We start from the raw sequence: 13,936 nt of genomic DNA, 5'->3' as shown, positions 1-13,936 counted from the left end.
AGTGTGGAGGGGAAAACAGGGAGTTGCTAACCAACATGCATGAAATTTCAGTTATGCAAGGTAAGTAAGTTCTAGAGACCTGACATGCAACATTGTGCCTATGGACTACAATACTATACTGTACACTTAAAAATGTGTTAAGAGGGCAGATCTCATGGTAAATGTTTATATAACATAATTAAAAAAAAAGATATTGGAAAGTGCTCGAAAATAGCCTACTCTTCAGTAATTTAAATATTCCTCCTCTAATAATGTTACTAGTATGTGTAAAATAAAATCAATGAATTAGTAAACATTCTAAATGCATGGAATCTAAATTAATGAGGATTTTCTATAATAGGAATTCCCTAACTTTGCCTTTGGGTAGTTTTTCTAACCCTTCAATCTTCAGGACATTCTCCACAGACTATTTTGCAGGATTTCCTAGTTTCTTGTTCTTCAGTATCAAAAGTGGCTCAGCTTAAACCTGTGCACCGTGAAAATTTAAGTAAATTGTTTCTCAGTATTAGAGAGCTAATGCTGGGATACCTACCACATCACTTTACTCTGATATCTATTAATATTATAAACTATGTTCATCTTTTGTTTGAACAGATCCTATATCTTTTCTGTTATACTCTATACAGAGTAAATTAACACTTTATCTTGTAAAACCACGGTATTAGTTTGTTAGGGTTGCTATAACAAGGTACTACACAGTGGGTGGCTTAAAAAAACAGAAATTTATTATCAATTCTGGAGGCTAGAAGTCCGAAATCAAGGTATTGGCATGGCTGGTTCCTACTGAGGGCTAGGAGAGAGGGATCTGTTCCAGGCTGTTCTCCTTGGCTTATAGATGGCTATCTTCAGGTTCATAGGGTATTTTCCCTGTATGCATGTCTGTGTCCTAATTTCCCCTTATTATAAGGATACAAGTCATATTGGATTAGTGGACCACCCTACTCCAGTGTGGCCTTTATCTTAACTAATTACATTTACAAGATCCTATTGCAAGTAAGGTCACATTCTGTGGTACTAAAGGGTTAGGACTTCAATATATGAATTTAATTGACAACAATCATCATTATTCATTGCATTATCTTTAAACAGAAACGTGTTAATATTTTCATTCTAAAATTTACTCCATTGCTCTTGCTGACTCTTAAGTTCATTTGCATTTTTATTCATTCAGCTATTCAAATTGTCATTATTTGAACTAATTTCTTTCTGCCACAGGATGTACTATACATTTTGTGCATTACTAAATACACTATTTAAGTTCTCTATAAAGACAGTTATCACTGCCAATATTTCAAACACTGAACAATCTATTATTTGAAGCATACCTCCCAAGAGATCATAGCAGCAATGTAAAGTCAGAAGAAAAAAGTTTTCTCACAACTTGTAAGTTTACTTTTAATGGCATCATCAGATCACTTAATTTTAGTATCTTTTAGTTAAACCTGAATATCTAGAGTTGTTAATATAATCTATAAGTACTCTACTAGTTCTATCATTCACAGAATCAAGTTTTTAAAATAGGATTACAATGTACAGTCAAATTCCCAACTAAAAGTTAGTTGGGCTCACAATTAGTCTTAACAAATTTATACTGCATAGCAACTGTCTTATTTAATTTTGTTTAACACTGTAATGCCTTGTAGTTTAAACTTTTCCCTCATTCTTAAATTCATTATTTCTCAATTTTATGTGGTCTAGGAAACATTAAATATGAGTTACTGTGAAAATAACTTTTCATATATATTTCTTTGCTTTAAATCCATTTGTCTGAACCCTCACCTTTAAAACCTTAATAAAAATTTAATTATCTCAGGAAGCTTCTCAAATAACAGTGAGATTAAAAAGAGCTATTTTTTTAAATCTGAAACTATATGAGATAAAATTATTCTTAACAGTGTTAGCAATTTAAGAAGTACACGTTTCTAAATTGTTTCTCATCTATCATTAAGGCAATATGACACATTATTAGTTAAATAACCATATGCTTAAACGTATTTTTAAAAGCTACACTTAAAAATATAACTCCCTAAGACCTTCTCTGCAGTTTTAGCCTGTATTATTCAGGTAACATTACATAGTAAGAAATATGTATTTGTTAAACTAAGTAAACTAAGAGTAGGTGAAGCAGTCAGGTTTTAGGGCCGATTACATTATCATGATTTTGTTTTTTTTTTTTAATGTTTTTTATTTATTTTTGGGACAGAGAGAGAAAGAGCATGAACGGGCGGGAGAGGGGCAGAGAGAGGGAGACACAGAATCGGAAACAGGCTCCAGGCTCCGAGCCATCGGCCCAGAGCCTGACGCGGGGCTCAAACTCACGGACCGCGAGATCGTGACCTGGCTGAAGTCGGACGCTTAACCGACTGCGCCACCCAGGCGCCCCATGATTTTGAATCATGATTTGTTTGTATGAAGTTTGAAAGATACAAGATAGTTACTGAATCTAAAGAACACATTAAAATGCCTTCTGATTGAATGTGCTCATAAAAGAGGTTGCAATCCTTTTTAATTCAGTTTCACAAATATTAACACCCAATATGTGTCGGTATTACTAGATGCTGGGAATTAAGCAATCACTAAAACTAACAAAAATTCTTGCCCTCGTGGAGCTCAAATTCTAGTAAAGGAAAGAGACGATAAATAAGTAAAATAGAGAGTATGCTAGTGTTAAATGTTAAGAAGGAAAATAGGGATTGGGAGGGACAGTCTATGGTTTTAGATAGGACAGCCGAATTGGCCTCACTGAGAAAGTAGAGTTTTAAAGAAGAACTGAAGGAGGAGGGGGCGGTGAACAATGTGGTTATCTGGGGGAAGAGCAATTAGGCAGTGGAAACAGCAAAGACAAAGGCTCTGAGGATGTAGACAGCCTGGTGTGTTCAGGAGAAGGAGGCCAGAGTGAGCAGAGAGGGCAGAGCAAGGGGGGAGTAAGCGAGATCAGAGGTAACAGATGGTACACAGCCTTGCAGACCATCCTGAGTGACATGAAAGTCACCTAAAGCAGCGTTGTACAACAGAAATATAACATGAGCCACAAACATAATTTACATGTTCTAGTATTCACATTTTTGAAAAAGGAAACAGGCAAAATTAATTTTAATAATATATCTTATGTAAGCCAATATATTCAAAATACTATCATTTGAAAATGTAATCAACAAAAAAAATTACTAACAAGATACTTTACATTTTATTTTTCATACTAAGTCTTGGAAATCCAGTGTGCGTTTTACACGTACATCATATTTTAATTTAGACAAACAACATTTCAAATATACGTACGGCTGCAGACTATCACAGTGGACAACACAGCAACAGAGTTTGGTGCAGGGGAGTGACCTGATCTGATTTATACTTTAACCAGGGTTCCTGTGGGCCTACCTTCTCATGTGTAAAATAAGAGCAGTAACTTCCCCCTCACAGGGGTTTTATGATAATGAAATGAGGTAACATTTATGAAGCACAGAGCCTAGTTCTTGGCACAGAGGTAGTCAGTAAACACTAGTGTTCCTCCCCTTCCTACACAATGATATATTAGAAGCAAATCATGCTGCACAGGATTTTAAATGTAAATTTCTGACAAGAAATTTATTAATTAATTTACTATCAACAATTAAGAATTTTGAGCATTTATGAGGTGCAAACTGTGTGTAGCCAAAATGTGTTATGCTGGCCAGAAGGAAATAGAGACTAGCAGAAGAAACAAGTACTTAAAAACCTAACACGGTCACGGTAAACGCTTTAACAAAGTTAAGAAAGGTATGGAATAAAATCAGAACACTCAAACAACATAATTAAAAGTTACAAAATTACAATTTATATTATAATTTACTATTATTTGCCAATGTCCTGCTGTAATTTTTGGCCAAGTACTGAACTGGACAGTTCTAAAAAGTGCTATGTGATTACTCTAGGTAAGAGTTAACAATGCCTTATAAAATAAAACACTACTAAGCAATGGATAGCAAACTACCTAAACACAGTTATTTCTATTTACAAGTGGAAAAACCATATGAATAAGAAACACCAGCTGCATTCAATATTATACACGATACATAACATACCGTATGTATACATGAATAGGGCAGAAAATCGGAACATTCTTAAATTAGGCAGTACTTGTATGATCTTTTATACTGCCCAGACAATTGTTTCAACCTCAATTTCTTAACCTAAAAATCGAACTAAATTTCTAGTTGTAGTCAGAATTAAAGAAAATCACATTAATTTACCAATATATCTTGAAACCTTAAAAATGTTTATCCTTTCACCTAGTAAATCCAGTTCTGACAAGCCAGTATATAGAAAAAAAGGATTTCTGCACAAAGATGTTGAATGAAACATTATTTATGTTGAAAATTTGGAAACAACCTAAATGTGCAACAATCAGGAAATTGCTAAATTAACTACAGGACCTCCACTTTATAAAGCATTACACTGACATTAAATTATAGTTTTGAAGTCTGAGTAAAACAGGGAAAAGTATATCATGCTGAGTGTGAAAAAGCTGGATAATCACAGTATGAATTCAATGATGTTTTAAAAAGTTAATTTAAAATGAAAGCAAGGAAACATATCAAAAATGGGGAATAAGTTAAGGATAGAGATGGCCAATGGGATCATGAGTACTTTTTACTGTCTTCCTCTGGAAAATGTAGAAAATAAATAAGAAGAGAGTAATAAACTAGCATTACTTTTATAATAGCAAAATAAATCACTTTTATTTTGACAATGGACAAACTAAAAATAGAAATAACTTATTTTAATATAACATAATGTGGTCCTCTAAATCTATAAACTACTATCTATGCAATATGGGAATAGTAACTGTCTTATTCATTTCTGAAGTGGTGAAAATATGCACAGCAAGAAACCTTCCAGAGTTCTCCATTGCCTATGAAATGTAGACCTTAAGCTGTACAAATGGCTACTTACATACCTTAAGAAAATCTGTGTCTTAACATCTCTACCAGTGCCTTTTACATAGCCATCCAATTTTTAAAATCTGGTCATTGTAGAAAATAATATTTTGTCATTGTAGAACATCAGAAAATATATACATAAGCAATATTTTTAAATTAAAATTACCTCACTAGCCAGAAACAACCACTCGTAACATTTTAGAGTGCAAATACATGCAGTCACTCCTGTATGTTCTCCTTCAGTCCCATGGCTTTTAATACCATCTAAATGCTAATGACTTCCAAATTTATATCTCCAGACCAGATCTCTCACTAGGTCTAGACATAAATCTAATTGCCTACCTACTTAACATCTGCTTGAGTATCCTCACAACATGGCAACTGGCTTCCCCCCAAGTGAATGATCCAGGAAAGAGAGCAAGGCACAATACCTTTTCAGACCTGGCTTTGAAGTCACATATTATCACTTCCACCATCATCTGTCCGTTGGAAGCAAGTTAGTAAATCCAATCCACACTCCAAGAGAAGGAAATTAAGTCCTCCTCTTGAAGAGACAAACATCAAAGAATCTGGAGACATTCTATAAAACCACCATAACATCTGAGTTGATGGCAATTTCATTCTTCCAAATACTCAGATCCCTGGAGTCATTCCTGTTTCCTGTTTCACTCTCAACCTTCATCTAATCTGTTAGGAAATCATTCTGCTTATACTTTCGAGTATATCCAGAGTGTAACCATTTCTCTCCAAGCCCACGGCTACAACCATACTTCTAGAAAGGACATATCCATCTCTTTCCTGAATTTCAGAAAAGAAGAGTGAGATCAAGCCCCACGTCCACACTGGGAGTACGGAGCTTGCTTGGGATTCTCTCTCTCCTCTCTCTCTGCCCCTCCTCCATGCACACACACACACCCTCTCTTTCTCAAAATAAATAAATAAACATTTAAAACATGTATGTGGCAAACATCGTCCCATATTACTTTTAATGACCTATTCAGTATATGGCTATATCGCAATTTACCCAAACAATTTCCTTTAATTGGACATTTAGATAGTTACCAGATTTTCTCAACTATAAATAACATAGTGAACATTTCCTGACATAAGTATTTGTTACATGACTTATTTCTCTGGGAAATATTTCTAGAAGTAAAATTGCTGGGTCAAAGGATATGTGCATTTTTAACGATAATTACATTACACTGTTCTTACCATCAACGCATGAGAATGCCCATTTCCCCACATCCTAAGAGGCGTTATTAGTGAATTTAAAACAGACAAACTGAGTTTGTATCTGGGTTATGCCTTTAATTAACTTAAAATTACTGTATCTATAAAATGGGGATAGTAATAGCATCTACCTCACCCAATTGTCTTGAAGATTAAAGGAAACAGTGCGTATGTATAGCACTTAGCACACGGCTTGACACAAAGTAAACAATCAATAAAATGCTAAGTTTATTTCTACCATTATTAGGACTTGAAAGAAATCACTTGCAAAGTGCCCTGCCCATTATTACAGGAACACCAACCTATTAATTACTATAATGAAGTGTTTCTTTAAAGCTCAACTTAAAAAAAAAAAAAATCATTCAGCATCGAATTAAAACTATTCCTAAATATAATTCGTACAACTACAGGAAACAATGACAAGACTACCCCGACCCTTGCTTTTGTTTTCCTTGTGACAGCAGGAAACCATAAACAGTGTTGTACTTGCCCTGTCGCCAAGGAGATAAGAGACCAGAGGAAAACAGGAAAACAAACTTTGGCAATCCAGCTGGCTACAGGTCTCTCCTGTCCAGTTAGGTGAACTTGGCGTGCTCGCCACTCCTCGGTGGCACCCGGTAAATTAAGGATTCACCAAGGACTCAGAACGGGGCTGCTGCGATCGCAAAGCCTTAAAGCATCGCTGGGGGAAACGCGGAGATTCACCGCGCAGGCTCTCGCTTGCCATTGACGTGTTTATACAACGCAGCCCACCCCCAACGCGCGCGCGCACACGCGCACACACACACACACACACACACACACACACACACACACACACACACACAACACATATACCCACACACGCACGCCCATTTGACGCCCTTGGTAGGCCGGGCTTTTCGCCGGCCCAGCTCTCCGGTCAGACAACCCGTTCCTGCGCCGGTGCCATCCCGGGGTCAGTCACCTCCCCGAGCCTCAGCTCATCCCACGTTCCACGGAGGTTTGCTCTGCCGGGTTTTCAATTCATACCCGTGCCAGACCCATGACCCCAAGAGCCCCCGACCATTCCAGGAAAGCCACCCGCGACTCTCCAGGGCCACGCGCGTGCGGATGAACGGCAGCCGCGGCCCGGCGCCAGCTCCCGCCTCCCCGGCCGAGGCCGAGCGCCGGCCCGGAGCCCGGGCGCATCCCGAGGGCACGCGGCCTCCGCCCCCGCCGGCACGCAGCACCCACCGAGCTCCTCGCGCCCCGCCGCCTCGGCCGCCGCCGGCGCCGCCGCTTCCATCTCTCGGGGGTCTCCAGGACGCCGCTCCCCCGCCGCTGCGTGGCCGGAGACAGGCGGAGGCCTTCCCGGCCGAGCGCGACCCACGCCCAGCGCCCGCCTCCCGGCCCCCAGGACCCCACCCGCGCGGCGGGGAGCATGCGCAGTGACGCTGCCCGGCCCGCCGCGGTGCTGGCGCGCGAGGGGCCGTCCTGGGGCTCGCCCCGCGGTGCGGGCGAGCGGCGCTGGCGGGGGAAGACGCGAGGGAGCGGAGACCGGGCGGAAGAGGGCGGTATAACGGGACACAAGGGGCGGTTTGGAGGTCACTGGCATGGGAGCTCAGAGCTGGCGGGGACCCAGGCCTGTAGTTCCCTGGAGGACTTAAAAGGTGACCACGAACTTAAATTTGAAGGGCCCATCTAATTTGCAAAGCTTCAGCATTCTGTAAGGCACCAGAGAGAATGCAGAGTAGGAGGGGATTGTCCCCTCTCCATGCTGGAGTTCTGACTTATTCCTTGGTTATCCGTCTTCCTATGCCCCTGTTTAGAGATTCAGGATGCACTCAATCTTAGGATTTAATTTAGTCAATAGTTTCACTTTAAGGATTTTTCAGTGCCCTCCAAAAATATTTGGCGTTAATCTCACGGCTGAAAGAAAATTAAGGTTAAGAATAATTGTACTGATGTGTCAGACACTCTTAAGCACTATTCATAATTCTGATGACAATCCTGTGAGATAATTCTAATGTTTATATCCGTTTTACTGATGAGGGAACTAAGGCCCACAAAGCTAAGTAACTTGTACAAGGACAGGAAACTAATAAATGGCAAAGATAGAATTCTATCTGCAGTCAGAGTTGGGGCTCTCCACCAGTATACAAAGCTGACCTCTCAGGTGCGTACCAATTAATATTTGATCAATCAATAGATGAAGCCAGCTTTTGGTTTGAAAGGAAAATATTTTAATTTTGAAATCGCTTTCATTATCTTTCACTTCATCTTTCTTTAAATTCAGGACACTAGACACTTTTGGTCTTCTCCATTTCAGTGTGGTCTTTTTAGGAAAGCCTTTTTCTGAGGGGTGTCTAGGTTCTAGGACCACTGTTATAGCTACACGGTGGTGGTGTTAAATATTTTTAATTCTGAGGTTATAAAAGTACACAGCTACATAATATCTATATCTCTCCTCCTGTTGCATCCTTTGTAGGTTTTACTAGTGAAAATGACAGTTTGCCAAAACCATTTATTTTACTACATATCTACCCCCAATCACTCACACACATACGCCTGCAAACCCCAAAGAAAGGTTTGATTTGAAATGTCCCTGACAAGTAACAAAGATGTATGGGAAGGGAGAGAGAGAAGAATTCCATTCTAGGTCATAGCTAGAGGAATAGTCTCTCATCTGCATTGATGGAGCACTAGGTTAGAAATCAGTGGGAGAGAAAATAGGCATCAGACTGGTGATTGCCCAGAAAACCATCCATTGTAATGAGAATACTTGGGGCAGTGTTGTGAAAGAGGAACATTAGTCTTTGAGTGTTAAAAGGGATCAAAGCCATTGTCCTCTAATCTCAGCATCAGGAAAGCAGATCTGGCAGTGCGGAAAGAAAAAAGGCTTGACCTGTGATACAGGCCTGGGCTTCTTTGGAGAAGCCTGGGCTGAGGCAGGCAGCCAGACTCAGTATCTTTGCAAAGTGATGTGGAGATAAGCCAAATGATAGGGATGATAATAAGATTTGAGAGAATTATGGTTTTCACATACCATTACTTGAGGAGATACTTGCTGTCACTTCTGCTCCAGGCCTTATAATTTGGAAGAGATTATGGGGAAAAACTGTATCAGGATAAAGACATAAAGAATGTAACCATTTGAATGGCAACCCTGGCAATTCCTTTCTTTCCTGTTTTGAACTTCCTGGATTATATCCCAATTATTTCCTCCTTTGTAACCATGGAACTTTGTTTATATCTCTGTTGTAAGTCTTCTCCCCTTATATTATAATTGCTTGAGTCTCATGCTATGCTGTGAACCCCTGCTGGGGAGAAGCTATATCTTTGTGTCTTTTTCTCAGCAGGGCCTGGCAGAGGGCCCTGTGTGTAGTACTCATGTAGGACTAGGTGTGGCAAGTTGTGGACTAGAGCCTCATAGATACATGAAAGAAAATATTTAGAAATAGTTAAGGGGCGCGTGGGTGGCTGAGTCGGTTGAGCATCCGACTTCGGCTCAGGTCATGATCTCGCAGTTCATGAGTTCGAGCCCCACATCGGGCTCTGTGCTGACAGCTCAGAGCCTGGAACCTGCTTTGGATTCTGTGTCTCCCACTCTCTCTACCCCTCCCTGGCTTGTACTCTCTCAAAAATAAATAAACATTAAAAAAAGTTAATAAAAAAATGAAATAGTTAATGTATCCAAACACATTTATGGAGCAATTTCCATGTGCCAGGGGTGTACTAGATGCAGGGGCTATAATGGCAAACAATACTCGTATAGTCCCTGCCATCATGGAGTTCATCGTCTAGTGCAGGAGCATGCAAAAGAAAAGAACTATGCAAAATACTATGTAATTACATTGTTGGTGAAAAAAATAAGGTGTTGTTGAGGAACCTACCTTAGATTGTGTAGGCAGGACAGTGTTGTCTGAGAACATTTAAGCTGACACCTCATGGTAAGAAGGAATCAGCTCAGGGTATGTAGGGAGAAGAGCCGTTCAGGCAGCAAGAACAGCTTTCCCCATTTTATAGATGGAGAAATGGTGTGTTTTTGATATGCTGATGTATACCAAGGAACATCTAGATAGTGGTGTCTATTATACAGCAGTTGGATCTGTAAAGTTTCTTCATATGTAAAATAATTTTACCAACCTCACACGTTGTTGTGAAGATTCAGTGAGATAACGTGTATAAAGCACTGTGCCTGGGTGACTCAATCCATTAAGTGTCTGACTGTTGATCTCAGCTCAGGTCTTGAGCTCAGGATCATGAGTTCAAATCCCACATTGGACTCTGCACTGAGCATGAAGCCTACTTTAAAAAAAAAAAGTTTATAAAGCATTAATACTTGTCTAGTTCGTAGAAAGCATCAAATAGTTACTAAGCCTATTAGTTAGGAATGCTTTGTTGTAATGGAGAAAGAGGCCAATTCAAACTAGCTTGAGCCAAAAGGAGAATTTAATGAGGATACTGAGATACCTAGGATAGAGATGTGACTTAGCTCAGAAGCATCTGATCCCGATGCCTCTGACACTTTATCTCCTTCTCCACGAGTTGCTTTTCTCTGTGCGTCTGCTTGTGCATCTGTGCTAGTTTTTGCCGCAGAACTCCTTGGCTTCTCAGGTTCACCTGGCAGGAAACATGGTTCCTAAGAATTGTGAATTTCTAGAGCTTGTGGTTTGCATGTCCAGAAAAATACTGGTCTCTTTCTCAGTTTCAAATTAACATTTTCCCAGACAAAAATTGTGATGGGATCATATTGGATCAGGTCCCTACCCCAGACTGGGCAAGTGAGTGGTGGAGAAAGTCATACATCATGGCAGGTATCGATGGAACCATGTGGATGACAGTATGGAAAAGGGAACAGTTTTCAAAAGAAGCTGAGCAGACCTCAGAAACTGAGTAGGTGTCCACCCTACTTTTATTCCCCTCTATGTAAAATATTACTCATTATGTATCTTAAGGCTGTTTTCCTCTCTTATGTTTTCAATGGATATAGAGACAAACTTCTCACCATCTTTTAAATACTATCTGCTTAAGTGACCTCTCTATTCTGTTAATGAACTTAGGAAACATGATGACATAAACATGAGTAAACCTAAAACAAAAATAGAATGTCCTAGAAAAAGAAGTGTTTAGGGAACATAAAGTAGAACAAAGAAACAAAAAGAAAAATAAGAAAATTAAAAGATCCACCCAGAAGATCTAAGATCTCAATGAAGAAATTCAAGGACTAAAAGAAAGAAGGAAAAAAAATCAAAGTAATAATACAACACAAATTCTCAAAATTGAAGGACATTTGTTACCTGACCAGTAGGATCCACTGAATGAGCAATACATTAGATGAAAACAGACTTATGCCAAGATATACCATCATAAAATTTTAGAGCACTGAGCATAATAGGAAGATCCTAAAATCTTCCTGAAATGAAAACAAATAAAGTAAAACGGGAAGGTGCTCACATTCAATTCAATGCTGAAATTCAGCAGCAACATCAGAAGCCAGAGGATAATGGAGCATTGCATTACAACTTCTGAAGGAAAACATGTCAAACTTCACATTTTATATCTAGCCAAACTGTCAGTCAAATGGAAGGGTGAAATCAACACATTTTAAGATATATGGGAGCTCAAAAGAGCTTTATATAAGCTCTATGCAGAGTTTTACTCACTTTTCATCTTCCTTTTCTTAGAAAGCAGTAGAGAAATGCTCTATCAAAATTAAGGAGTAAACACAGAAATAAGAGGACTTGGGATCCAAGAAACCAGGGGTTTAACATGGGAGAAAAGAATCTCAAGAGGATGCCAAAGGGAAGTTCCAGTATCACAGTTGTGCAGAAAGTCAAGGAGAGCAGTTGGTCCAAATGGTAGCTGGAGGACGGAAGGCACAAGGAGAGAATAATCCACAAACAAGATTGACAAAAGAAATACAGGGATAGTGCATCATTTTCCTTGGCAGTGAAGAATACATGCAAGCCACAATACTAAAATATCAAAATATGACTTTAACGGAGAGTGGGAGAATGTATTACAACCTGTTTGAAGGTGTGGTTGGAGTGGGGGAGAGATATTCTGTATGAAATCTGTGCAAAAGACTAAATTCTCACTTTTGTAGTTACAAGAACATAGTTTCTAAAACTGAAACATTAATAGTGCTATAAGTATATAAGTAGAAATAAGTAGAAACATGGAGGTAAATACCAAATGAATCTACCAAAGAAGTTCAAAGTGGTTGCCTCTTGAAAAAGGGGCAAGAACTTGTTTTTTGTTAGAAGTCTTATTTGACTCTTTAAGTACACAATAAAAATAAACACTAAATTTAAAAAAGAAAAAGTCATGGTCCCTGCTAATTTCTAATTTTTATTAAGTCAAATATCCCAAAAGTCATCTATAATGTGAAGTTCACTATTTTTATATTCCTGTGTTTTCCCTATGTGTAGTTCTTTTTAATGCCAATCAGCCCTATGACTAGAGAAAGCAGTTTCAGAACCTACATTTTTAATGAATGGAAAGACTCTGAATAAAGCAGATTTTCTAAATAGTCTTTTGAAATTTTATAGTCAAAATAAGAGGGAAGCTTCTTATTAAAGATTACTGGCCCACAAGAATAGATTTAAACATATTAATCTACCCAACCACTACTCCATTCCTCTTTAAAATTATTTATGTGCAAAATTCCATCATCAATCATAAATTATGTCTTTTTTTCATTTGGATTTGGAAAAACTAAATTCTTCATACAATGTGGCATTTATCAAAACCACTGAATTGAAATGTCATTTGTTTCATTAACTGACCTGAAGAAGGTTCTCTAGAGAAGTGTGACACTCCAGAGAAAAAAGAAGTTCAAACTGAAGAACCAATAGACAGAATTACTTTTATTCCCAGACTTACCATACTTAATGTTCATTTCCCCAACATTTTGGAGCAATACATTAAACTTGTACTTGCAACATGTACAGCTGAGCATACAAGACAGTGTTATTGGAAAAATCCTCTGCACAATAAGTAGACTGAAATATATTTATGAGATGTTTCAAAAGTTTATATTTATAAAGCTTTGGACATTTCTTAATGACCTCTTAAATTATCTGCTAGCCAACCCCCAAAGATGGAACTACAATTTGAAACCCGGTCTGTGTATTCTTTCCTTTTATTGTAATACTTATAATTCCTATCTAGGTGCCAGGAAAAATACTATGTACCTGATGATGTTCTCCAGTTGTCTTCCATTTTACCCTCTGGATCTACTTTCCCTCCTTTTCCATTTTGCTCTGGGCCCTGGAAAACTACCCTGTAGAGAATGGTTCAGTGCACTTCCTGAGCTCTGGTCTCCAATTAGGTTTGATGATTGGAGATAGTGGAAGGAGATCAGAAGAGGTCAAATTGGTAAGAAATTCATTCCTCTGGTGCCCTCCTGTTGGTTGCATCCCTCTAGGAAAGCCACACCTTCTGTTGAGCAGCCCCCTCTAGGGTTCCTGTAAACACTCCTTCCCATTGCCTGTCCAGGCTTAGAGGCAGGAACACTTCTTCCCACTGCCTGCTTGAAGGCACTACATCATCCCCTGTTGGTTTTCCAAGAAATATGTCTGCCCATCCCCTTGTAAATAGTTCCTTTAATTGAATCCCTCAATTAACAATTTGTGTGGCTTTGTGCCATCTGTTTCTTTCTTTTTTTTTTTTTTTTAACGTTTATTTATTTTTGGGACAGAGAGAGACAGAGCATGAACGGGGGAGGGGCAGAGAGAGAGGGAGACACAGAACCGGAAGCAGGCTCCAGGCTCTGAGCCATCAGCCCAGAGCCCAACGCGGGGCTCGAACTCACGAAC

At 39.0% G+C, this 13,936-nt stretch overlaps 1 protein-coding gene across 1 annotated transcript in view; it reads right to left on the bottom strand.

Moving 5' to 3' along the window:
• SLC36A4 (solute carrier family 36 member 4) overlaps positions 1-7,547 on the bottom strand; it is a 50,955-nt gene extending 43,408 nt beyond the window's left edge. Inside the window, exon 1 of the mRNA XM_058687499.1 lies at positions 7,368-7,547. Coding sequence (XP_058543482.1) covers positions 7,368-7,419 — 52 coding nt within the window. The 5' untranslated portion in view covers positions 7,420-7,547. The remainder of the gene's footprint in view (positions 1-7,367) is intronic.
• Positions 7,548-13,936: the final 6,389 nt, after the last annotated feature.

Source organism: Neofelis nebulosa, chromosome 10 (genome assembly GCF_028018385.1).
Source record: "Neofelis nebulosa isolate mNeoNeb1 chromosome 10, mNeoNeb1.pri, whole genome shotgun sequence".
Lineage (NCBI taxonomy): Eukaryota > Metazoa > Chordata > Mammalia > Carnivora > Felidae > Neofelis > Neofelis nebulosa.
The sequence above is the reverse complement of the archived record's forward strand: the minus strand, read 5'-3'. Positions and strand labels throughout refer to the sequence as shown.